This window comes from Salmo trutta, chromosome 37, assembly GCF_901001165.1.
Source record: "Salmo trutta chromosome 37, fSalTru1.1, whole genome shotgun sequence".
Lineage (NCBI taxonomy): Eukaryota > Metazoa > Chordata > Actinopteri > Salmoniformes > Salmonidae > Salmo > Salmo trutta.
The window spans coordinates 9352825-9378667 of record NC_042993.1 but is presented as its reverse complement, the minus strand read 5'-3'; the positions used below and the strand labels follow the sequence as shown (position 1 = coordinate 9378667).

The 25843-nt window shown below is 45.3% G+C and overlaps 1 protein-coding gene and 4 non-coding genes across 5 annotated transcripts; all 5 read right to left on the bottom strand.

Annotated features, from left to right (window-relative positions):
* Positions 1–6601: 6601 nt before the first annotated feature.
* On the bottom strand, positions 6602–25354 carry ncapd2 (non-SMC condensin I complex, subunit D2). The gene is made up of 32 exons (XM_029738108.1): positions 25248–25354; positions 24775–24894; positions 24602–24677; positions 24435–24493; positions 24133–24308; positions 23435–23580; positions 23172–23299; positions 22892–23015; positions 22556–22703; positions 22216–22413; positions 21395–21529; positions 21218–21305; positions 20380–20572; positions 19961–20079; positions 19136–19351; positions 18820–18994; positions 17845–17929; positions 17535–17671; positions 15728–15860; positions 14241–14316; positions 13932–14153; positions 13555–13724; positions 12928–13039; positions 12715–12838; positions 12465–12620; positions 10433–10610; positions 8748–8842; positions 8353–8433; positions 7832–8015; positions 7415–7586; positions 7164–7286; positions 6602–6880 (listed from the first exon to the last, which is right to left on the bottom strand). Exons 2-32 carry the CDS (start codon positions 24890–24892, stop codon positions 6798–6800), a joined length of 4230 nt encoding a protein of 1409 aa, XP_029593968.1. The 5' UTR covers positions 24893–24894; positions 25248–25354; the 3' UTR covers positions 6602–6797.
* LOC115177570 (small nucleolar RNA U85) lies at positions 17159–17469 on the bottom strand. Its single transcript, XR_003872431.1, has one exon. It is a non-coding gene; the product is annotated as a small nucleolar RNA U85 (small nucleolar RNA).
* LOC115177571 (small nucleolar RNA U85) lies at positions 20864–21174 on the bottom strand. Its single transcript, XR_003872432.1, has one exon. It is a non-coding gene; the product is annotated as a small nucleolar RNA U85 (small nucleolar RNA).
* LOC115177568 (small nucleolar RNA U85) lies at positions 21798–22098 on the bottom strand. The gene has a single exon (XR_003872429.1). It is a non-coding gene; the product is annotated as a small nucleolar RNA U85 (small nucleolar RNA).
* LOC115177569 (small nucleolar RNA U85) lies at positions 23782–24080 on the bottom strand. The gene has a single exon (XR_003872430.1). It is a non-coding gene; the product is annotated as a small nucleolar RNA U85 (small nucleolar RNA).
* Positions 25355–25843: the final 489 nt, after the last annotated feature.

Here is a 25843-nt window from a genome sequence, read left to right as displayed (position 1 = left end):
CTCTACCCTGTACCCTGTGTGTTTATAGCCTCGCTCTACCCTGTGTGTTTATAGCCTCGCTCTACCCTCTACCCTGTGTGTTTATAGCCTCACTCTACCCTGTTCCCTGTGTGTTTATAGCATCGCTCTACCCTGTGTGTTTATAGCCTCGGTCTACCCTGTGTGTTTATAGGCTCACTCTACCCTGTGTGTTTATAGCCTCGGTCTACCCTGTACCCTGTGTGTTTATAGCCTGACTCTACCATGTGTGTTTATAGCCTCACTCTACCCTGTGTGTTTATAGCCTCGGTCTACCCTGTGTGTTTATAGCCTCGCTCTACCCTGTACCCTGCGTGTTTATAGCCTCACTCTACCCTGTGTGTTTACAGCCTCGCTCTACCCTGTGTGTTTATAGCCTCGCTCTACCCTGTGTGTTTATAGCCTCACTCTACCCTGTGTGTTTATAGCCTCACTCTACCCTGTACCATGTGTGTTTATAGCCTCACTCTACCCTGTGTGTTTATAGCCTGACTACCCTGTGTGTTTATAGTCTCACTCTACCCTGTGTGTTTATAGCCTCACTCTACCCTGTGTGTTTATAGCCTCACTCTACCCTGTACCATGTGTGTTTATAGCCTCACTCTACCCTGTGTGTTTATAGCCTCACTCTACCCTGTGTGTTTATAGCCTCACTCTACCCTGTACCATGTGTGTTTATAGCCTGACTCTACCCTGTACCCTGTGTGTTTATAGCCTGACTCTACCCTGTGTGTTTATAGCCTCACTCTACCCTGTGTGTTTATAGCCTGACTCTACCCTGTACCCTGTGTGTTTATAGCCTGACTCTACCCTGTACCCTGTGTGTTTATAGCCTGACTCTACCCTGTACCCTGTGTGTTTATAGCCTGACTCTACCCTGTGTGTTTATAGCCTCGGTCTACCCTGTGTGTTTATAGCCTCACTCTACCCTGTACCCTGTGTGTTTATAGCCTGACTCTACCCTGTGTGTTTATAGCCTCACTCTACCCTGTACCCTGTGTGTTTATAGCCTCGCTCTACCCTGTGTGTTTATAGCCTCGCTCTACCCTGTGTGTTTATAGCCTGACTCTACCCTGTACCCTGTGTGTTTATAGCCTGACTCTACCCTGTGTGTTTATAGCCTCACTCTACCCTGTGTGTTTATAGCCTCACTCTACCCTGTACCCTGTGTGTTTATAGCCTCGCTCTACCCTGTGTGTTTATAGCCTCACTCTACCCTGTGTGTTTATAGCCTGACTCTACCCTGTACCCTGTGTGTTTATAGCCTGACTCTACCCTGTGTGTTTATAGCCTGACTCTACCCTGTACCATGTGTGTTTATAGCCTGACTCTACCCTGTACCCTGTGTGTTTATAGCCTGACTCTACCCTGTGTGTTTATAGCCTCACTCTACCCTGTGTGTTTATAGCCTGACTCTACCCTGTACCCTGTGTGTTTATAGCCTGACTCTACCCTGTACCCTGTGTGTTTATAGCCTGACTCTACCCTGTACCCTGTGTGTTTATAGCCTGACTCTACCCTGTGTGTTTATAGCCTCACTCTACCCTGTACCCTGTGTGTTTATAGCCTGACTCTACCCTGTGTGTTTATAGCCTCACTCTACCCTGTGTGTTTATAGCCTCACTCTACCCTGTACCCTGTGTGTTTATAGCCTCGCTCTACCCTGTGTGTTTATAGCCTCGCTCTACCCTGTGTGTTTATAGCCTGACTCTACCCTGTACCCTGTGTGTTTATAGCCTGACTCTACCCTGTGTGTTTATAGCCTCACTCTACCCTGTGTGTTTATAGCCTCACTCTACCCTGTACCCTGTGTGTTTATAGCCTCGCTCTACCCTGTGTGTTTATAGCCTGACTCTACCCTGTGTGTTTATAGCCTCACTCTACCCTGTGTGTTTATAGCCTCACTCTACCCTGTACCCTGTGTGTTTATAGCCTCGCTCTACCCTGTGTGTTTATAGCCTCGCTCTACCCTGTGTGTTTATAGCCTCGCTCTACCCTGTACCCTGTGTGTTTATAGCCTCACTCTACCCTGTGTGTTTATAGGCTCACTCTACCATGTGTGTTTATAGGCTCACTCTACCCTGTGTGTTTATAGCCTCACTCTACCCTGTACCCTGTGTGTTTATAGACTCGCTCTACCCTGTACCCTGTGTGTTTATAGCCTCACTCTACCCTGTACCCTGTGTGTTTATAGCCTCGCTCTACCCTGTACCCTGTGTGTTTATAGCCTCACTCTACCCTGTACCCTTTGTGTTTATAGCCTCGCTCTACCCTGTACCCTGTGTGTTTATAGCCTCACTCTACCCTGTGTGTTTATAGCCTCGCTCTACCCTGTACCCTGTGTGTTTATAGCCTCACTCTACCCTGTACCCTGTGTGTTTATAGCCTCGCTCTACCCTGTGTGTGTGGTGCCTTCTCTCCCTCATACAGTGAGTTACAGTCTGTCAGTACCATCTGCTCTCAGTCCCCTGCAGCCTCTCTGCCATAATACCAGCAGGCATTGCAGATTAATCTCAGCACCCAGGACCAAATCTGTCATAAATGCTGGTGTTGCCTGTCATAAGAGACTACCAGCAGTTATTATTTGGCTATACCCTACAGCCGTGTTGTAGTACATATTGAGTGTCTCAGTCCTGCCTCGCCTCGGTGTCGGATACATTTGTACTCGGTCTTGACTCGGTCTCGGACAGTGAGGACCCGTAATTTCTTCCCAGAGTAAAAAACTCCTAATTATCAGCCTCCATTCAGTCAGCACATAGAACCGCTTATCCAGGCCAAATATATACACTCCTTTCTTGAAACATGAATGTCTTAACAGCCTTCATATCTATTATAGACAATATGTTTGCGCAGTTGCAAACCTACAGGCCTCCAGTGATTCTGAAAGGTTTGTGATTCTGAAAGGACATCAACCGTAATACCAGCGCACTCATGTAGGAGAGTGAACTTTTTATAAAAGTAGTGTAGTGGACGTATACGATTTATCAATGACCCAGATAAATCATGCACAACGTTGCCTACACAACTGCGAAGAACGTGGGGCGGCAGGTAGCCTAGTGTTGGGCCAGTAACCCGAAAGGTTGCTGGATCCAATCCCCGAGTTGACAAGGTAAAAGTTCTGCCCCTGAACAAGGCAGTTAACCCACTGTTCCCCGGTAGGCCGTCATCATGAATAAGAATTAGTTCTTAACTGACTTAAATAAAATATATTCACATGCGCGCCGCACACACAGCCTAGTTTCAGAAGAATAACATCTGCAGGCAGCTCTCAACTGTTTTTACGTGGAGCAGCTCACAGAAGAATGACGTCAGTAGCCGGTAGGAAAGACGTTTCAACTTTATCAGCTCAAGCCATCTCTGGTGACCATATGACCAGATTAGCTGCAGGGAACTAGAGTGGAGACCATAAAAACACAGGCACTAACAGGACAGAAATATCCTCCTATCTATTAAGCATTAATTGCAAACTATTAATATCAAACAAATCAGGTAAATATGTAACTTTTCTATCACACTTTACACAGCTAGAGATGCAGGTGTCATTTGGTTAGCTTGCAAGAACTTGAACGACTGTTATACAGTTAGCATATCTCTTGCGTTCGCAAATTCACTCTGGCTATCTACTCCGATTTCAGAGTACTCTCATCTGAGTGTGCCAGAGCGCAGAATAACTGATGAATTTAGGAACACGCAACACCTGCTGAATATGAATGGTGTCAGTAAACATAGGCAAAAAAAGTAATAGTTAGTCACGAACATTCTAGATAACATGTAAACAACCTAACCAGCTCTGCTAGGGAGAGTAAAATGGTCAGAGTGAGGTGTTCTCTCATTTGTGTCGGGAAGTAGTTAACTAGCAAGGTAGCCAACTTTAGCCAGTTAGCTTGGGTGCTTGGTTGGGACAAGCATGCATTGGCAGGCAAGCTGCAGAAGGACGAGGGGGCTACAATTCCCTGTCATTTATCAGTGCAATTTTGCTGACAACAACAAAATGCTGAAAAAGTTTTAGAGTGTTTATTTTATGTTCCTTTGTTAGATTTTAGCTCATCTTGCTCTGGCTAGCATTAGTTGTGCATCTTGTTGATGTGCATAACTATGGGAGAGAGAGCCTACCTTTTCATGGTTGTTTGATCAATAGGACAGTAAAGTTGCCAAATGTAAGAGGAATCCTGTGGTGTTTATATATTTGCAGAAATCCATTCCAGGGGTATTTTGTGGTTTTTGGTGAATGCATTCCAATGATCCAAAGTCGCTGTTGCAACTGCCTGTAAACACAGTACAGTTCAAAGTGAATGATGACAGGCCCATGTGGCAAATGGCTTGTTTGTATACTGTAGCTCTGATTGACTAGTAGTGCACTAGTCTGTGTAGCCTTTTTTTTAAATTTGGTTTTATTTACTGCAGTGACTAATTGCCCAAACGCACAGGCCGCTTTCACACTATATTGCTATAGAATTTATTAAAATGTGAAAATGACCATATCTAAGTGGTCGCTTATCAGAATTCTGTTTACAAGTGTCACATTCTTCCTGGGGCATTATATGAACAGATTTTAATAAGATTTAATGTTGCTAAAATGCTGTCAGGTCCACTTTAAATGCAAGTGTTTCACACATTATTTTCAAAGAGATGGCTAACAAGCAAGCGCTTCAATAAAAAACAATTACACTCACCAGATGGACATTTGAAAGTTATTCTTGAAAATGGAGAAGCTAATAAATTAGCAACATCCTCTTTGATAACCCCTGCTGAATCAGCTGCAAACAAAAGCTAGACAGGGAAAACTACTGCTCGCTATCGCGCAGTGACCCGTTGGCCTTCAAGGAGACAGAAGTTTCTATACGTTTTTGTAAAAAGTCCCACTCATTAAGTCAAAATGTGATTGGTTGATTCCACTGTTACTCCAAAATGTTGCCCTAATACAGTTGAATGGCAGATGCCTTTACCTAGCTTCTGATGGCCTAGCCAATGGCTGATTTTGCTAGTTAGATTTCTCCCCAGAGACCAGCAAAGGAAAAAAAAATCCAATCAAGATTTTCTTTTCAATGTTAACCCTTTCCAACAAAAACTGAAGAGACTGAATCAGATCATTGAAAATAGAATTAAGACAGAGCCCCCCGGGCTCAGTCTTGACTTTGTCCCACTTTAGGTGGTCTCGAACACAACACTGCCCTACAGACAATAGTCTGGCTGTGGATGGATTTGCGAATTCAGCAACATTCTCCAGTAACACCTCTTTTACAGTATAATGAACACATGAAGCAGTTTGACAAGCCCTTGTCTCCTAAAACATCTTCCATATCACTTGGTACAGGTGTTTGTCTAGGTCACATCAGTTGAGGTCACTCTCGGTCATCTCTGCATGGACTTCTCTCAAAGTGTTCCAGGGTTGACCTCGTTTTCTCTAGGGGTTCCATTTCAGGAAATTGTGAACCTCTAGGGAAAAACTGGACAGGAATCCATTGAACTACTAATAAAAAGTGATGTTGGATTGGACACGCCCCACAGAAACCAGCCACCAACATCACTCACCAGTCCATGAAATGGAAGTAGTTTATTTTCATGCGTCTTTAGTTTCTCACAAGTCATCCAACACAAAATGTCTGTCAGACTGCCAACGCAGTTTATAAACCCAAACTTTACATTGTTAGTCTGAAGTCAAAAGGTGTTTTTTCACTTTACATAACTCACAAAAACTGAAGTGCACTCCTGTGTCATTTAAAAGAAAGAGTGAGTGGGAGGTAGAGTGGGCGAGAAGGAAGAGATTAGCTACAAAAGTGGGGGGGTGTGTGAAGTTACAACACATGAAGATGTCAGTGAGGAGAGCGACCGAGGAACATAACAGGCAGAGAAAAAGCATGGAACAGGAGGGAAGAGGTGTGTGGGAGAGGGGAAGACCTTAGAGATCAGGAGGTATTGAGGGGCAGAGATGGAGCACGTGTCAGGGAGAAATAGGGAGTGAAGTCTAAAAAAAAAAAAGTGTAAAATAACATGCTACCATTTTGTTCAGGTGTCAGGCACATCATATACCAGGTGAGGCCTGGGAAAAAAGTCTGGGATACACATATATATATATTTTTTTACGTGTGTGGGGTGAAAAAGCATGTTACTAAGAAAAGTTTTTAAAAGTATTTTATTGTAAGTGCAAAATTGTCCTCTTTAGTGGTCAAAACACAAATATGATAAACACCCCCACACGTGATATAATTGAAAAGCCCAATGTCCTCTCAAACAGGACTTAATAAAGTGGCTTGTATGGCCTCAGATACAGACCAAGATCTAAAATGTCCACTAAAGGAGAAAAATGAATTGCTGGGTCTCAGGAGGATTTAGGTTAACAGGTTTAATAACTTCCAACGGGTAGGATTACAGAATATTTCAAACTGGCAGAAATAGGAGCATGGAGAGAGAGTGAAGGAGTAAGAACGGTAGCAACCGTGTCTAGCCAAGCTGGGACAGTCCAACCTGAACACACACCATGTCACTGACCAAACACACATAATGCAAGAGAAGGGCATTCAATACTCCTTGTAATGAGGGCATAAATCTGACTCCACTTGCAAAAACACACGGATGACAGCGGTTGTGTGGTTCACACCAAAAGTTTATTAAAAGTCTTGATTCAGCTACAAAAAAAGACTTGAGTCAAAGTATTTAGTGCTGACTAGAGCAACATTAAAAGATAAAAGGTTATTTTAAAAAGTAAAAAAACATGACTTAAAAAGATGACAAACAATAGAACATGTGACATACAAACTAAAAGCAGAGGAAGAGAGGGATCAGTGTCGGAGACGAGCACGTCGAGAGGTGCGGGCGATGGGTGTGGTCACCTTCGGTGTCTCACTCTCTGTCATGACAGCATCTGATTGGGTAAAAACAAACATCAGTAACATTGACGTGTTAATTTGACAAGCAACAACTAACCAGATTTGTTCCCAACAGTAAATGCTATGAAATTGCAAAGATTAAAACAAATGCCATTTCATTCACTGGGCTCAAATGTACTTCATGACACCATCCTGGGAAGCCAGCACCAACAAGCTACTGAGAGCATGAATCACTTTATATGCTTTCCATCACTTTAACTGAAAAGCACTGCCAACACTCAGACTAAAACAGATTGCACTTTCTAACAGTACAGATACCTTCTTCCTCCTCCTCTTCGTCACTGCTGAAGGTGATAACAGCTTTCTTGGAGGACTTCCGGGTTGGTTTAGGGGTCACAAAGCTATCATCGTGGCGACTGGATACAGAGGGCGTGGCTTGACCTTTGAGTGGAGAGAAAGAAAATCATGGAACATAAGCTAAAGTCTATGTAATTGGCAAAAATAAATACATTCAGGAGGGAAAGAATTCACTGTCTACCAGAAAAGGCACTACACGTGTGTGTGCTCACCTCTCTTGGGCCTGCCACCCCGTCCCTTGTTGGGTAGTGGCGTGTGAGTGGTGGTGTTCTGGCTGGGCCCAGCGCCCTCAGGACGGGTCTTCTCCATCTCAGGGCTCTCTACGTTCTCCAGCCCCCGGGTGTGGACCGCCGTCAGACGCTTCTCAAACTCCTCCACCTGGACCTGGGGACAGAGAGAAGAATCAGAATAAGACCTGGCAGGTGTATTCATTTAGAGGCACAGTCAAGAAATCAGTCTGGATAGTCAGAAAGAGTTGGGATAGTCCATAGTCTCTCACTTGTCCCAAGTTTATTGTTATGTACATCTGAATTGGGGAAGGGGGGGGGGCTAAGGGCTTTCTTATGTGGTTTGAACAGCTGTAAAAAACTATTCTGCCAGTCAATACATACGACCACTATCATCAGTACCTTGAGCTGTGGCTTGGCTCCTCGGCGTAGCTTAGCAGTGATGGAGAGGAGAGGCTGGTAGACTCCTGTCTCAGTCAGCTTATCACTATAACACTCCCAACACTCCTGGAGCCTCTTCAGCCCTCGCTCACACATAGACAGCAGAGACAGAGACACAGCCAGGTCACACCACTGACGCTCAGTCCTGGAGAGAGAATTGGGGGGGAGTGAGGAAATTTGATTATTCACTTACAACAAATAGTCTTTCAAGAACAGAGGAAGTCTGACCTGACATTTGAAGAAATCATTCTCCGCCCATGGTCTCGCTGATTCACTGTCTGTGGCTTAATCTAAAATGCCCTTTCTATGGAGGTCTGTGCTTTGAATGACGAGCCAGAAAGGAAAGAGTTAGCCCCGAGTTCGCTGAACAGACAACCCAGGCCTCGAATACTCCTGAGACAGAGGAACTAATGCCAGCCATTATGACACGGAGAACAAAAATGAGATCGGAAGGAAGAGCGAGGGGAAGACGGGCTGCTCACTTTGCTGTCCTGAAGCGCTGACACAGCTTCTCCACCAGAGACTCAGTCTGTCTCTCCTTAGTGATGTAGGAAAACAGCTGCCTGAAAACAGAGACAAAGAGGGAAACATTAAAATACCACTCACATATTAGCATCCCATTTCCATGTTATTCAGCACAACAGGTTTCAAACCAGAGTCACAATGTGACCCCAGCATGCCAAGTCATCCAGAGTGTGTAAAGCCTGGGAGAGAACACAGTGGGCGACAGACACACAGGTTAAGTAGCCCTCAGATTATTAAAACTGCCGCTCGCGGGTATTTGAATAACTCCCTGCAAGACACACTATACTGATCACAACACAATATACACAATGAGAGCAGGAGAGGCACACAGCTTAGTGTGGACACCACTCACTTCATGATGGTGTGGAAGTCTTCCTCGTTCATGGCTCTCTCTGGGTCTGACAGTCTGCTGATGATGTCTGGAAGCAGGTTGTAGATGGCATTGTCCTGGGAGGAGAGGAGATGCCACTGTCTGGTTTAGAACATTGGAGGATCCATTACCCTCAGTCTACGTAAAAAGGTCCCCAATACACCAACTCAGATTTACAGTGCATTTGGAACGTATTCAGACCTGTTGACTTTTTCAGCATTTTGTTACATTCCAGCCTTATTCTAAATTTGATTAAATTGCCCCCCCCCCCCCCCCTAATCTACACACAATACCCGACAATGACAAAGCAAAAACAGGTTTAGAAATGTTTAAATGTAATACATTTTTAATAATTTATTAAAAATAAAAACCTGAAATATTACATTTACATAAGTATTCAGACCCTTTACTCAGTACTTTGTTGAAGCACCTTTGACAGCGATTACAGCCTTGAGTCTTCTTGGGTATGATGCTACAAGCTTGGTACACCTGTATTTGGGGAGTTTCTCCCATTCTTCTTTGCAGATCCTCTCAAGCTCTGTCAGGTTGGATGGGGAGCGTTGCTGCACAGCTATTTTCAGGTCTCTCCAGAGATGTTCAATTGGGTTCAAGTCCAAGCTCTGGCTGGGCCATTCAAGGACATTTAGAGACTTGTCCCGAGCAGGTTTTCATCAAGGATCTCTGTACTTTGCGCTGTTCATCTTTCCCTCTCTTTAGTTTCCCAGTCCCTGCCGCTGAAAAATATACCCTCAGCATGATGCTGCCACTATGCGTCCACTTAGGGATGGTGGCAGGTTTCCTCCAGACATAACGCTTGGCATTCAGGCCAGAGTGTTCAATCTTGGTATCATCAGACCAGAGAATCTTGTTTCTCATGGTCAGAGTCCTTTAGGTGCCGTTTGGCAAACTCCAAGTGGGCTGTCATGTGCCTTTTACTGAGGAGTGGCTTCTGTCAGTCCACTCTACCATAAAGGCCTGATTGGGAGAGTGCTGCAGAGGTGGTTGTCCTTCTGGAAGATTCTCCTATCTCCACAGAGGAACTGTCAGCATGACCATCAGGTTCTTGGTCACCTCCCTGACCAAGGCCCTTCACCCCCACTTGCTCAGTTTTGCCAGGCGGACAGTTCTAGGAAGAGTCTTGTTGGTTCCAAACTTCTATTTAAGAATGGAGGGCACTGTTCTTGGGGACGTTAAATGCTGCAGGAAGTTTTTGGTACCCTTCCCCTGAACTGTGCCTTGACACAATCTTGTCTCGGAGCTCTATGGACAATTCCTTCAACCTCATGGCTTGGTTTTTGCTCTGACAAGCACTGTCAACTGTGGGACCTTATATAGACAGGTGTGTGCCTTTCCAAAACACGTCCAATCAATTGAATTTACCACAGGTGGACGCCAATCAAGTTGTAAAAACATCAAGGCTGATCAATGGAAACAGGACGCACCTGAGCTCAATTTCAAGTCTCATAGCATAGGGTCTGAATACTTATGTAAATAAGGTGTCTAAAAACCTGTTTTTGCTTTTGTCATTATGGAGTATAGTGTGTAGATTGGATAAAAGTATCATTTTAGAATAAGGCTGTAACATAACAAAATGTAGAAAAAGTCAAAAGGGTCTGAATACTTCCTGAAGGCACTGTATATCCCTGCCTGGAAATAATACTGTGTACCTTGGAGGCGAGCTCGTTGAAGAAGTTGAGTGCGAGGCTGGCGATGTGTGTCTGGGGGTCGATGAGCAGCACAGCCACCTCGCTGACCTGACCTTTGACCTTCAGCACATCCTTCAGTACTAGCTGGGTCAGAACAGTCACCGCAGTCTGCCTCACCGCCGGGTTCTCGTCACTCAGCCTAGGCAGGGGAGACGGGGACGTGTTATATGATGAAACAATATTATTTAAATGGCATGCAGGTTTCCGCTCTAATCAGGATCAGCTGGGATACCATGTAAGAGACACTGGCCAATCAATGACATTACATAAAGCAAACTACCTGGGTGAAAATACAACCAGCCATACATTGGACCTGGAGGCTTCGATGCCAATACCCTTGACTGGCATTGACCATAACCCACAGCTATGCAGTCATTTCAGATGTTCGTGTGGGAGGTACAGAGGGCCTCTACCCTTACGGAGCTCTGACACAAAATGGCTGCAGGGTCTCTCCGGCCTCCATTGTTCTAAACGGTGGAATTAATTAACCGCATACACTGGGAAGGGATTTGAGGCCAGGTGGAAAAAATAAAAAAACAATATGCAACTTCTCCTCCAGCCGTGGATTAGGACGTTTTGCATAGGAACCAGACTCGCCGGTTGTGTGGTCTGCTATACAGTAGATGGTCATAAGCCACAGCTTCAGTATAATTAACTAGGCCTGTAAAACAGTGCATTACCATTAGAGTAAAAATCATGTTTAATACCCTTATCAGTCCTCTCCCAGGGAGGCCTGTGTCTTTGAGGAGACCCAACACAATGGAGGTGTGTGGGAGACAATTACTGACTGCTACAAAACACTTACCATTAGGAAAAACCTGAGGATTAGTGTTCCTAGTGAAAAGCCTGGAAAACACTATTCATCTGAAACACCTCAAATGTAAGAATAACCAAGCATCATAATTAGCACTATACAAAGACAAAAATGGAACTAGTGGAATGAAAAGAGATAACGAATTGTAATTAAACTTAACGGGGGAGGGGTATGGCTTCAGTGCATCTCAATGTGGGAGGAACAACCAGCAATCATTAATCTTTCTTCAATTAAGTCCCCATCCTTCCTACAGAGTATAACCTATGGCATCACCTGAAATTATCCCCTTTCTCCCTCCAATCTACTCATTGTATAATTATACCACCAACAAGTAGTTCTAGACACAATCAGAACCTTGAAGTTGTTCTAGGCCTTACATTTGTTCTAGTTATTTCTGCTCAAATCTTATTTGAGAGTGCACGAGCGAGCAGCCCATGGTTGCCACAGTCCAGAAGAGTGGTTGGAGTTCTGAAGAGTACAGTACACTGTACTGTCGCGCTATAGCAACATCAGAGGTCAGAATGCTAGTGGAGGACATGACAGCATTTTCCAATGCTTCCTATTGTTTTTTCTGTTCTGAACATATGGAAATAAGTTTTTCGATCAATTGGTTCAGTAGACTGCAGCAGCAGCAGGACTGGAGCGTCTGAAGGAACAACATTAGCATACAACCAGACATGGAACGAGCTTGTAGCACTCAGCCATCCTCATCTAACGGCCATGTTTACCTAAATTAAAAAGCCACACAATAGTACACACAGCTGGGTAATTAAATAAAGATCAGTTTGTTTGCTACTTCCATATTCTAAACTATAAACAAGTTCTATTAGCTGCTTGGTTAATATTTAGTCACTGAATGAAAGTGGCTTGTGGGGGTGCACACCTGGTACAGAGGCTCTGGGTCCAGGTGTTTGGATTACCTGGTACAGAGGTTCTGGGTCCAGGTGTTTGGATTACCTGGTACAGAGGCTCTGGGTCCAGGTGTTTGGATTACCTGGTACAGAGGCTCTGGGTCCAGGTGTTTGGATTACCTGGTACAGAGGCTCTGGGTCCAGGTGTTTGGATTACCTGGTACAGAGGCTCTGGGTCCAGGTGTTTGGATTACCTGGTACAGAGGCTCTGGGTCCAGGTGTTTGGATTACCTGGTACAGAGGCTCTGGGTCCAGGTGTTTGGATTACCTGGTATAGAGGTTCTGGGTCCAGGGCTCCAGGATGTTGGGGAAGCGGACGGTGAGATCTCCCAGGCCGATGATGGCGTTGGCCCTGACGACGGGCAGAGAGGAACGCTCCAGCACCGTGAACAGGAGACGGATGTGCTCCTCACACACTGACGGACTGACAGAGGAGAGGGGACAGAGGTTGACAGACGCACACACACACCACAAAGGAAAATTATAGAAAAACAATGTAGTCTGAGGTGTAGTCTGACCTGATCATCATGTACTGTGAGAGGGCCAGGCAGGCAGCGGTGGTGAGCTGGGGGTGGCAGTATCTCCCTGGGGAACTACACACCCTCACCAGCAGGGGCAGGAACGAGCACAACAGGTTCTCCTCTGGGGGGGGAGGAGAGATGTGGTTGTCAAGGCAATTAAATCACAACAGGAAAAATGACTTAGTTTTGAAAAAGTTAGGTCTTTCTTACCAGCCAGCAGCTCAGTCTCACAGATCTTCCTGATCAGCTCTGCCTCGGTGTCCTCAGCAGAAGCACCCATCAACCCAAGTTCTTCCTCCACAGAACTGTCATTGGCCGCTTGCTGTGGGAAACATGGATCATGACAGTTGATTAAAAACTCCCTGTTCATGTCTAGTCTACTGGAAAGTTAGAGCGATTTCATCTAAAGGAGTAATTAGGAAGAAGTTAGCTGTTGTTCTTAGCCCCCTGATGGGAAGAATCATCAAGACCTGTCAATCACTGTGTTGCGTGACCAAAATTAAACCCATCAAGCATTTCCCAGGGAGAAAAGTCACTGATTGGCAAGACAATCCTACTCACCAGGAGACTCACATGGCCTCTTTACTAATCAACATCCTGTTCTGATAACATTTGGTTTATGAAATGCAATGAGAATCAATATGACACGTATAGTAAAAGCTTCTTAAACCCAAACACAGAACATGTGTATAAACCCAGCAGTCTCATTACCACTAGGAATGCAGTATCCTAATCTCATGGTTGACCATTATGTGAATTATTGCCATCATTGGTTTGGGTTGTATAAAAATACTGGACATCATAAACATTGTGTTCTCATTCCATGTCCAGACTGACCTTGGCCTTACGGGAGGGTACCTTGGCCTTCTCCTCCCTCTCTTCAGTCTCTCCTCTCCTCCTCCGCAGCTCAGAGCTGACGCTGCGCTCCAGGTGGGACACCTGCCAGAACGCCACGCAGCCACACAGAGACAGCAGCTGGGCCAGGGACACGCAGCTCACTGCAGGGACTAGAGGGACAGGGACACACATCACTATAACACCGTACTGATCATAAAGTACCAATACAAAATACTGGTCATCACAATACACTACAACACTAAGCACAGTGAAAGAGCACCAGACAACTGGAGAATGTGATCTATTCATACTACTAGGAGAAGTTGTTTTACCAGAGTGCACCAACTCCCTAAATAAATATCCACTCTGTCTCTCACCTTGTTCTCCCTGCTCCTCAGGGTCCTGAGACGCGCCCGGCAACTGGCTGACATCCTTGTTTGCTAACATCTCCCCGCCCTCCGCGATCTGGTCCAATAGCAGGCGAGAGCAGCGCTGGAGGAGGCGGGAGCAGAGCTGGTCTGGGGACTCGGACAGGAAGTACAGCAGACGGACAGCCTGCTCCATGAAGCTCTGCCAATGAAGGTCCGCCATCACCACTCCTGGGGCGGGACCAGACAGACAGTCAGTTGAGACAGTCGGGCAGAGACACTACATTCTCCCACTCAAGAGATAGTGTGTGTACACACCTTCAGCGATGGCCTGAGTGAGGCAGGTAAAGAGCTGGTTGTCCTGAGGCAGTCTGAATGGCGCTCCTTTGCATTGCTGGGGAGGGACAATGCAACTCAATCACTTTACACACTTCAAACATTCAAAAGGGCTGACCCCATTTAGTCACCTGGTAGATTGTTTAGATCAAGCTGTTGGTCGACCGAGATTTCTTTAGTCGAGCAGTTACAAAAATATTTGTTCATGGTGCGCAAGACTCCTGTCTGATTCCCACCTGTCTCAGTGGACTAATCCATTGCAGATGCCACAGGGATGGCACAGTTCATCACTAAGACATGAGCTACTGAAATTGTAAATGGTTATATTTTGTAAGAAAATGGTGCAACACTAATAAATATTTTAACAAATGCAGTTTCACGCGATGGGTAGCGGGAGAAGGCGCTGTCCGCGGTTCTGAAACGCAATCTTCAGTGCACTGTTGAATTGGCGCCTTTCCCTTTATGTTGCCATGTGCATAATAGCAAAGCTAACCAGCATATTGTTGTTGAGAACAACGCGGCAGAAGCAGAGTAAGGAGACGAGAAAATAGCCCTTGCCTTAATTGTCTAAGAAACTTGAAAGGAAACAAACTTAGATTTATAATCCATAGCATAACGGTTAAAACGTGCCTGGCTTTATAAATCATCAAATTCTACAGAAATAAAACAGATCCTGTTTGTTGCCAGTTTGAGTGTTTAATAGCCTACTGATTCCATGAGCACCAAGCCTCACACAATGTCAGATAAAGCAACTTCACAAATGTGGCTGTTTTAAATCTTTGCTGTAATAAAGGATTTAGATTTTTGTTAGAACAGAATAAATTGTAAGTAATATCAGAGTTGTTTACACGGTTCCAAACAGGCAGAAAATATTGAAATCTAATAGGACTGGGCAGAGGCGCAGCCATGATGGGTGGGCATAGGTCCACACACTACGGAGCCAGGCCCAGCCAATCAGAATACATTTTCCCCCACAATTAAAAACAGAAATACTGCTCAGCATCCAGCCTCTCCCTCAGATGATCCCACAGGTAAAGAAGCTGGATGTGGAGGTCCTGGGCTGGCGTGATTACATGTGGTCTGCAGTTGTGAGGCCGGTTGATGTGGCTTATGGTAGAGAAATTAACATTCAAAAGAGCTCCGTTGGACATTTCTGCATTCAGCATGCCAATTGTGCGCTTCCTCAAAACAAGTTTTTTTTGCATATGGAAAATTTCCGGGATCTTTTATTTCAGCTCATGAAAAGTGGGACCAACACTTTACATGTTAATATTTTTGTTCAGTATAGTTCCTTTTATTCAAACACATAGGGTTTGTATATATAAAAATATACTACTTTAAATGTCAACCAATCGATTGGTCGAAAGAACAGGCGACCTTTGGTCGACCAAGACAGTTTTTTTTTGTTGTCTGGGACAGCCCTAGACCTCTAGAAAGTCTAGGCCGGGAATCTACGTGTGGGGTCTTACCCTGACATGGTCAGTGATGTTACAGATGGTGATAACAGAGTCTCTGGCCAGTAGGAAGTCTTCAGTCAACTTCTCTCCCAGAGCCACAGAGCACAGAGTGTCCAGGTTACTGAGGACCACCTCCCTCTCCGCTCTACACAGAGAAATACGCAATTACATTAGGCTACACACTGAATAATCTAAAATGCCACATCTAATCTGATACAAGAACACGCATACAAACATGCTATTACACATATCAACTTTAGTGTGTGGCGCTCAAATGATGTTCTTAGCAGTAAATGTACATACTGTCATGTCTACACACAACAGAGTAGTAGGCTACGTCATTTAAATTATGCCCAGGCTCCAGATTAATTAATCATCTCATCGGTGCTCGGCCCTCCGCAGAACACACACAGTCCCAGTCTATGGGGGATTGTGGGTGAGAGGGAGGGTTAGAGGAAGTGAGGGGAGGATTAAACAGGTTATGGAAAGAGAGGAGGCCCGGTATTGTCCAGTACAGTGTGGGTGGACTGCAGACAGCCACTGCCGGGGGGGGGGGGGGGGGGACTGTCTGAAGGAGACCGAATGGGTGTTTAAAGCATTTGTTCTTCATTGAAAACCCTGGCGGTGAGCCCAGATGTGTGTGGTCGTGACTTAGACTCAATGCAGAGAAGTCTGTGTACTCTGCTGTGCTCCTATTGAGACTAAAGGGGCGAGCATGCTTCAGTTCAGCTAGCCAAATGCGTATGCTTGCATACTCTCTTAAAAGACATTCACTTGAACGATGAAAAAAAAAGTCAATAGTACCGTTTGTCCATTTTGAGACAGCGTAGCCAGTACACTTCCTCATAATAGTCTGAATTAATCTAAGATCAAATTAATGACCGATTTCCTGAGTTCAAGTTTATGAGGATATCCTTTTTTTGTTTTTGCATCTAAGATGTTTGCGGCAGTATTTCTCAATGAAAAAACGTGCATGAAAACGAGTCGTCTCTCGCTGAATGACAGACTATTGAAGAATCCCTACTGTTGACCAATCACCAACAAAGGGGTGTAGACTTGGTGCCCCAAACTGAAAAAAACTTTGTGAAATCTAAAATAAACATGTCACAAGATGTAATAATATATGCACGTCTTCTGAAGTGTTACGGCTGGGAAGCATGCAGATGCCTAATGAGGTTCTGTGGACAAATTAACCAACGCCAGACTGTTGAGACAAAGCCAAGCGCCAAAGGTAGGAGTTGCCAATAGGTGCAGACCTAGGAACAGTTTACCATACGTCAATAAGGGAACATTGTCATTGGGAGGTTAACTGCAACACTGGACTTGGATCATATTAAACAAAGATCAAAAGATGAATGTATTGGTCAAATGGCCACAAGCACCAACTGAAATTTTACTTCCACTTTTAACCCAACCCCTCCGAAAGACACATACAGGTGTAGAAGCCCTCAGATTAACAAAGAATTGCGCTCATGGACAACTGAATATTGAGGAGAGGTGGGGTTCTCCCTGCCTCACACATACAGGCACAGACAAACACACGTCAGTCACACTGTCAGTACCCTCCCACTATTCTCTACCGTGTTTCTTTAGCGGGAGAAACATGTGGGTGGGGCCAAGTCACTGTAGGCCGGCCCTTACAGCAGAGCAGCCAACCTCCGCTACACTGCCAAGATTACCGGCCAATCAAGACATGGGAGAACCCAACCCTCTCGTTCAGTTGGCTCGCATTCGCCTTGGTCTCATCATTGGGCAAGAAGTCAAAGGGGACTTAAAGACAAGTGTGGAGTTAGACCTTGTGTTTGTGTGTGGGCCTTACCGTGCAGCCATTCCCAGAAGCAGTACTGCTGCTCGTCTGTGCAGGCTGGAGGTCTCTCGTTTACCAGTGAACCTCTCCCACAGAACCTGCACCACTGTGGACTGCAGGCTGCTGCCACCACCAAAGAACTCCTGGACCTGGGATAACACGAGAGAGGTGTTGGAACAGATTAGATGAGAGAGAGAACAGGGTTAATAATTGAAAGACAGGATGCCTAGAGAGTAATCAGTAAAGAGTAAGGGCTAACTCATTCACTGGGTAGTATTGATGACAGGATTGATAATAAAAGACAGTAATAAGAGAAACTCACTATCTCCTCCAGACACTGGATTGTCCCCAGAGAGGCATCCACCATCAGTTCAGACAGACTGTCCACTAGAGTCTGAGCTTTAGACCTGAGAGGAGGAGAGAGAGTCATCCACCATCAGTTCAGACACTGTCCACTAGAGTCTGAGCTTTAGCCCTGAGAGAGGGAGAGAGAGTCAGGCACCATCAGTTCAGACACTGTCCACTAGAGTCTGAGCTTTAGACCTGAGAGAGGGAGAGAGAGAGTCATCCACCATCAGTTCAGACACTGTCCACTAGAGTCTGAGCTTTAGCCCTGAGAGAGGGAGAGTCATCCACCATCAGTTCAGACAGACTGTCCACTAGAGTCTGAGCTTTAGCCCTGAGAGAGGGAGAGAGAGTCAGGCACAAGAGCATAGCTCATCGGAGGTCGATTAAGTCACTCCAAGACATTGTTCTACAGTCAATTGTGCAATTTCCCACCTCAACTTCTACCTTGAGTCTGCATCTCTTTCAGCAGCAATGTGCTGGTGGGAGCAAGATAAACAAATTCACAGCAGAAAATGTAATGCAGGGTATGCTCACACAGGCAGCCCAATTCTGATAGATATTTTGGCACTAATTGGTCTTTTGACCAATCAAATCTTTTCACATCATTTCAGAGCTGATCCGATCGGTCAAAAGACCAATTAGTGAAAATAAGATCAGAATTGGATTGCATGTCTATAAACGCAGCCTGAGAGTTGAAACGCTTGGGGGGAATGGCTGAGGTGCTGGAATGAAGATTGCAGGTTCCCACTAAGGCTGTTTCAGCAGACAAGACAGTTCCATTTACTCTCAATACCATTATAATGTCACTAGCACTGCTTTGCAATTTCACATGGGAAGACATTACCATTTCAAAAGCAACTTAACCATCTGAAATTGATAGTGGGATCGAGGGAGCTGAGGGGTTGATAGGAAGTGCCTGTGGCAACAGTTTGAAGGTGTGACAGCGTACCTGGTGTTGTCTCCCTGGGGGTTGAGGTAGAGGCGTCTATAGGCCTGCACCACAGCATCTTTAATGGCAGCGTCAGTAGACCAGACCAGAGGCAGCATCTTCCTCACGCCAGTCAGAGAGTTCGCCACACTGAACTCACATACTGTCACACAGAACTGCACCGCCTCCTGGACCACTGACACACACATTCATTCCTCAATACCCCACATTACATTGTCTCAGAATACATGCATGGAGTCATTGGGGTGAGATGTTGACTGTGCAGGTGATGAAGGTATGGTAATGTGGGTGTAGGTAAGATGAGGTGTGTTTGTACCCGAGGTAGTCTTCCAGTAGAGCATGTTGTTGATGACAGCGATGGCGCTCTCCACCTGCAGGGCAAAGCTCTCAGTGTCTCTCAGATACTGCAACAGCATCTCCTGTTTCTTCAGCTCGCTCTCCTCCACCCCTTCCTTCCCTCCATCCCCTGCTCCCTCCTTCTGGGGGGTGGAAGGCAGGTCCTCTCTGATCTCAGAGGTGTCCTGGTCAGGACCTGGGGAGGAACAGAGGTCAGATTAGAAAAATGTTCTCCTGAGAGCAGATGTGAACATCTTAACTCCTGCCACAGTGTGAGCACACATTTGTTCCAGTCCACATGATTTACCTAGTGGTCTAAAATGAAGACCAGTGTTAGTTCTCAGGTGTTAGAGCTAGGTTTGGGCGATTCACCAGTAGAAAACATTATCACCCACTCCATCAGTAATGCTGTCATCTAGAACTACACCTCCTACACTGCTGAAAGCCCACAGCACTAGATTGACCTTAATTACATTTTGATTAGTTATATCATACTCTTATTCTAGCACTGATTTCACCACTTGTTTTTGAAGGCTTGCTACTGAATAATTTGTTTAATTTATTTGAAAGTGTTTTGATTGAGTGAATGACTTAGCAGACAGCTGGTTAGTTCTGAATAGAGTTTACTTACTAGACTAGTATTATGCGGTTCTTTCAAAGTGTACTTATTGTAAGTCGGTTCTAGATAAGAGCATTCACTAAATGACCCAACATTTTCACAATGCTAACTTTCCCCCTCCCTTTCTATCTCCTACACTTAACCAATACACGTGCTTCGTGATGTGATTGACAGACAGTTCAGTACCTTTGAAGAGCAGGGCCAGTGTGTCCAAGAGAGTCTCGGGGGTGAGAGTGGTCAGAGACGAGAACATCTCAGACTCTGGGAACAGACTGTGGGCTCGCACACACAGACGCACTGCATTCCTGATACACAACCAACAATCAGTTATGTGATGACTGTAGAGTTCAGCTTGGAATGCCAATTGGTATCTCATTTCTATAAACAGTTGATCCTGATTTGTTACAAATCTAGTCACCTAGGCAGTGTTTCAAAAGTTATTTGATTTTGCCTATCGGATATGATTAAATGGATAGAAATAGAATGAATAGAACGAGCCCCCCGCCCCATTTCATTTCTATGCATTTAGGCCCAGCCGATAAGCAAAATCCAGATAGACGACCTTGAAAAACTGGGCCCGGTATTTAGATATTGTTTCACTTTACCGGTATTTGTTGACGCGGAGGAACTGGGCGATCTGTACGGCGGTGGCCCTGTCGTCCTCCTCTCCAGCCTCGTCCTCCTCCCTCTCCTGCTGTTCCCCCTCTCCCTCACTGGTGGGCTCCAGCTCGGCTCTGACGGTGAGGAGCAGCTCAGGCTCCATAGCGGCCCACAGCTCGGAGGCTTTGATCACTGCCACTGGACGGAGAGACCAAAGGAATATGGTTAAATGGGAAATCAACACTAAAATCATTTCGCATCATGATGATGTGGCTGGTGACCCTGTTTCTCGAAAGTCCAATATCTTGAAACCTTGACTGCTGACATGCAAAACATTTTTGGGACTGTATCAGGGGATTAATGAAAAAATTTAATAAAAAAGAACTTCAGTAGAGTTTCCCTTTAATTATAAATATAGTTTGGACAAAAAGAGGCAGAAGATGAGGTAGAGGAGTTCAGAATGAATGGATTCTATTTCTATTGTTACAAAGCCCTCAGATTAACAAAGAAGAGCGCTCATGGACAACTGAATATTGAGGAGAGGTGGGGTTCTCCCTGCCTCACACATACAGGCACAGACAAACACACGTCAGTCACACTGTCAGTACCCTCCCACTATTCTCTACCGTGTTTCTTTAGCGGGAGAAACATGTGGGTGGGGCCAAGTCACTGTAGGCCGGCCCTTACAGCAGAGCAGCCAACCTCCGCTACACTGCCAAGATTACCGGCCAATCAAGACAAGGGAGAACCCAACCCTCTCGTTCAGTTGGCTCGCATTCGCCTTGGTCTCATCATTGGGCATTATATAAAAGATAAATATAAAAGGTGGTGTGTATAATTTACCAGGTGCGTTTTCCTGCAGTCTCTCTCTAAGCTCTCGGAGTTTATCCATCTCCTTCTCCAGGGGTTTCTTCAGGTCAGCACTGCTCAACTACAGATGAAAGAAACAATTGTAAGACACTGTTGTGTGTGTGTGTGTGTACGTCACAGTAGTGGTTGTTCGAGTGTGTGCGCGCGCACCTTGCAGCTGTAGGGGTTGTGTGCTATGAAGGCAGCTAGTAGCTGGATGGCACTCTTGACCACATTGATGGATTTGTCCATAAGCCTTCCCACTGCCAACCCCATCACGTCACTGTACCTGTTCAGGGGCAGAGCCTGGGGGGGGGGGGGGGGGGAAATCAGAGGATATTAGAGGAACGCTCAGTAATCCCAGCGAAGTGATTCTCTCATAGTCTCCTTTCTTTCAAAAACAGAATAGTCAGGTTTTTGCTGTAAATAAAATCATTCAAATAATTTCTGTGGGCCTGAGAGTGACAATCAAATGGGGATTTGATGTTGAGGGACAATTCACTTCCAACTCAAACCAGTTGGTGACTTTACTGAATGTTGAGGCCACTGCATAGCTGTCACCAAGATTTCTGAATGCCCTCAGATTACCAAAGAAAATGTTCATAGCCAGAGCAAAGGCCATCAACGAAGAGTTGTGTCTCCTTGCCAACTGAAACATATCCTCACACACAGACTTTCAGCAGCCTCCATCCTGCCTTCTCCCATGTCTCTGGGATGGGCAGAGGGTGAGGAGGACTGCTAGTTTACTGTAGGTGGGCCCTTACAGCAGAGCAGCCAATCTTCGCCACACTGCCAAGATTACCCACCAATCAGCAGGAAGGAGAACAATCTCTCAGCCTGATTGACTCATACATGCCATGATCTCATCACTGGGCATTAGTGAATACATAATACTGCAGTTTCATAACAGTGCAAGTAGCATCCGGAATTGATTCATACATCAACAGTTGTTTGGGATACACTTTTAGAGATGCAAGCACACACACTCGCACCTTGCTGTTGACGATGCGTGTGTAGACCTGCAGCACTCGGGCCCTGACATAGGAGTGTGTGTCATGGAGGTGCTCCTGCAGTGTGTCCATGAAGCGGTCCCTGTCAGCTCTGCCAGACTCATCCAGCCCATCTCCACTCAGGACCCTGACCAGAACCTCTCCCAACACTTCACACACTGCCACACGTAAACTAGGGCTCTGCAGGCACAGAGAGAAGGTTTGAACATTCAGTAATGACAAGTTACAGGACATAATGATTGATCAAAGGAAGCACAATTTCAAGGGAAAAAGTAGTACTAAAAAAAAAATCTGATTTTGGGGATCATGGTGTACGAGTTACCTCGCCCTCCAGGTGTGTGAGTAACACACTGATGTTGGGGATCATGGTGTCAGGGACCAGGGTGCCCAGTTCAGACAGGAAGCTGGAGAAGGCCCTGACCCCTGACCCCTCTCTGGCCAGCTCCTCACTAGACTTCTGACCAATCTCTCTGAGAAAGGAGGTTCAGTATAGAAAACAGGGCATCAGAACAGAGACGTCATACACATTCCAACTCAAGTCGCTAATATGTTTCGCTCTCAACACTATAAAAAGGGACAAAAAGGACATGACACGAGGACCTTAGACATTCTAGCGGAAAATGATACACCGATGCAAAAAGTAATCTCTTCGACTGACCTCATGACCTCTCCTACAATAGCCTTGACTCCATACTCAGTGCTCCACACAGACACAGCCTGGGCACACACTGAAGACAGCTGCTCAAAGTGCTGCAGCAGCTGGATCACCTTCACACTGGCACCTGTGGATGGAGAGAGAGAGAGGACATCAGTACAACGCTTCACTTGAACACCATACCACGAATAAAAAGGCAGTGGAGCAGTAATATTAAAATGCATCAGTATAGGTTCTATGGAGCTGTCTAATAACAGTGATTTGGGGGTGTTGAGTTACTGACCCAGGAGGTGGTTGTATTTCTTGACCTGCACCCCCAGCAGGTGAATGATGGCGTCTCTGGTGGGCTTGTTCTTCACGTGGCTGATGGTTGGGTTCTCCAGGAGCTTATAGCAGCAGCATGTCACACAGCTGAGGACATACAAGTATACTGTAAGTCATGTAGACTGCTGCTCATCGCTCACTATGTTCTCTACCTAGAGTGAAACCCCACAAACCCATGTTTCCTCCAGCCCCACACACTCATCCACAGTCTGGCCCTCTCACCTGATGAACTCCTCATCGACCAAAGAGAGGCTCCAGAGGGAGCGGATATCCAGCTGAAGGAGCTGGGTTAGAGCCTGCAGCACCGTCTCCCTCTCAGAGTCCCACTGTAGTAGACCTTCTCCTGCAGCCTTCCCCTTCTTACTGCCCTGAGGGAGTCGACAGAAAGAAAGTTCACTTCAAACTGTCAACACAGTACAGGACTTAGGAGGGTTGAGATTCTAGAATGACTGAAAGGGTATACTGTACTATCCTTATGCAGTTACAATATCCTTATGCAGTTAGAGTGACTCCTTGTTTATGAGGCCACTACGCATAGCAGTCACAAAGACATGGATGTGGTTTTTCAATGCCCTCAGATTACCAAAGAAAAATGTCATAGCCAGAGCAAAGGCCATCAACGAAGAGTTGTGTCTCCTTGCCAACTGAAACATTCTCACACTCAGACTTTCAGCAGCCTCCGTCCTGCCTTCTCCCATGTCTCTGGGATGGGCAGAGGGTGAAGAGGACTGCTAGTTTAATGTAGGTGGACCCTTACAGCAGAGCAGCCAATCTTCGCCACACTGCCAAGATTACCCACAAATCAGCAGGAAGGAGAACAATCTCTCAGCCTGATTGACTCATACATGCCATGATCTCATCACTGGGCATTAGACTATGAGACGACATATTCAAATATGACTGGGTGCAGAAGGACCTACCTTACTGGGTGCAGTGACGATACTCTGCCTGTAAGAGTCACTCTCCAGGATTTCTGTGAGCTTGCAGAGGAGAAATACACTCATTTTGACAGCATTGAGCTGCTCCTTGCGGTCCGGGGCGGAGAGTGAGGCGTTGAGGAGGAGGGAGGGCAGGGAGACGGACAGGCCACTCACCACTAATAGAGAACGCAATGAAATACGGATGAGGACTTCGGCTGAATAGTGAGCACTAGCAGGCACAGGTATGCCACCATGTGTATAAATTGAAAGACATTTCAACACACACCCTCACAAACACTGACCTTGTATGAGTAACTCCAGGGTGTCCTCTTTCACACTCATGTCCACTTTATGACAATGCCTGTGACATACAATAATATGCAACATGAGTCAAAACTCGAGAAAAATTACATCATAGTTGTGGTAGGTTTAAGAAATAAAAATAATTTGGGTAAATGTAGCTACTCACTGCAGCACAGTGTAACCCGTGTCGAAATGTTCCAGGATGCACAATGGACCCTGGCTTCTCAGTGCAGCCTTGAAACCTGGAAAATATATAGAATAGTAAAGGAGTTGCTTGGTCAGATTTCAGGAGGACAATAGTCTAACAATTATAAGTCTAACAAACTCTGGGATATTTACTGTTGAGATGGGAGGGCAGTTGTTTAGGGGAGACGACATCCTGAACCACGTACTGGTTAATGCCCCCAGTCTTCACCAGGTCACCCACGCACACAGGCACAAAGAAGTCCCACGACATCACTATACACGAAAAAAAACCTGTTGTAAGCCGAGTGGTTGACATTCTAGGTATCGTTAATTATAGTAAGCTACGTTCATTCCATGTAGCTATAAACGACCCAATCACACTAATGTATTAATTAACTTAACGTGGTCAAAAGAAAGCTAACTATTAGTTATGTTTGTTTCGATTTATTCGCGAACTAGTTAGTTAGCTACCTTAGTTAGCCACAAGATAGCTAAACGTAGCTAGCTAGGTTATCTTAAAATAAGTTCAGTATTTAACGTTTTTATTCAACTAGCTGACTAGCTATATTTCACAACTAAGAAAAATTGCAGACATAAGTAACGTTAACCAAGTATAACACACTTACCAATATTTTTTGTAGCGCTCTTAGCCACAATTTAGGATGTTTAGAAAGTGAGATTGAAACAGCACGGTACTGCTCTAAACGGTTTGTGGCGCAGGGGTTTGAATTTTTAACAGCAGCGCGCCAAAGGGCTACGTCATCGGCATCGCTCCCTCCTCCCACTGGCCCTCTTCCGTGAACAAACTACGCCATCTGTCTGCGGTTAACGGACGCAACAATGTTATTGATACTATATTACTGCAAACTCAAATATTGCAATATCAAGTACAGTAAATCTGATAACCTCATGCAACATACAATTGTAGCTATGCTGTTCAGAACCAATCTACATGATAAAGGACAAAAAGGACAAGACTGATGAGGTAGTAACTGTATTCAAACTGAAAACACAATTTTCCTCACATGTACCCAGGTGTCAGCTACAGTATTGATATTTCCCTTATGAAATGTATTCTCTCTAAACCAGATCTATCATTTTGAAAATGTAAAAAGTCAAATGTAGTTCAATCAACTGACTACCCCACAGATAAAAGCATTAATGTCTTAAATTAACATTTCCCCACTCACTCCGTCAGGCTAAAATACGTTTTTTTAGAGCG

What these genes read in the sequence shown, in the direction of transcription:
- ncapd2 (XM_029738108.1), bottom strand. Translation starts at nt 24,892, where the DNA reads ATGTCGTGGGACTTCTTTGTGCCTGTGTGCGTGGGTGACCTGGTGAAG. An exon ending in ACATCACTGACCATGTCAGG is followed by an intron (nt 14,317 to 15,727) that starts GTAAGACCCCAC and finishes GTCCCTCCCCAG; the next exon opens with CAATGCAAAGGAGCGCCATT. An exon ending in CGAAGAGGAGGAGGAAGAAG is followed by an intron (nt 6,881 to 7,163) that starts GTATCTGTACTG and finishes TTACCCAATCAG; the next exon opens with ATGCTGTCATGACAGAGAGT.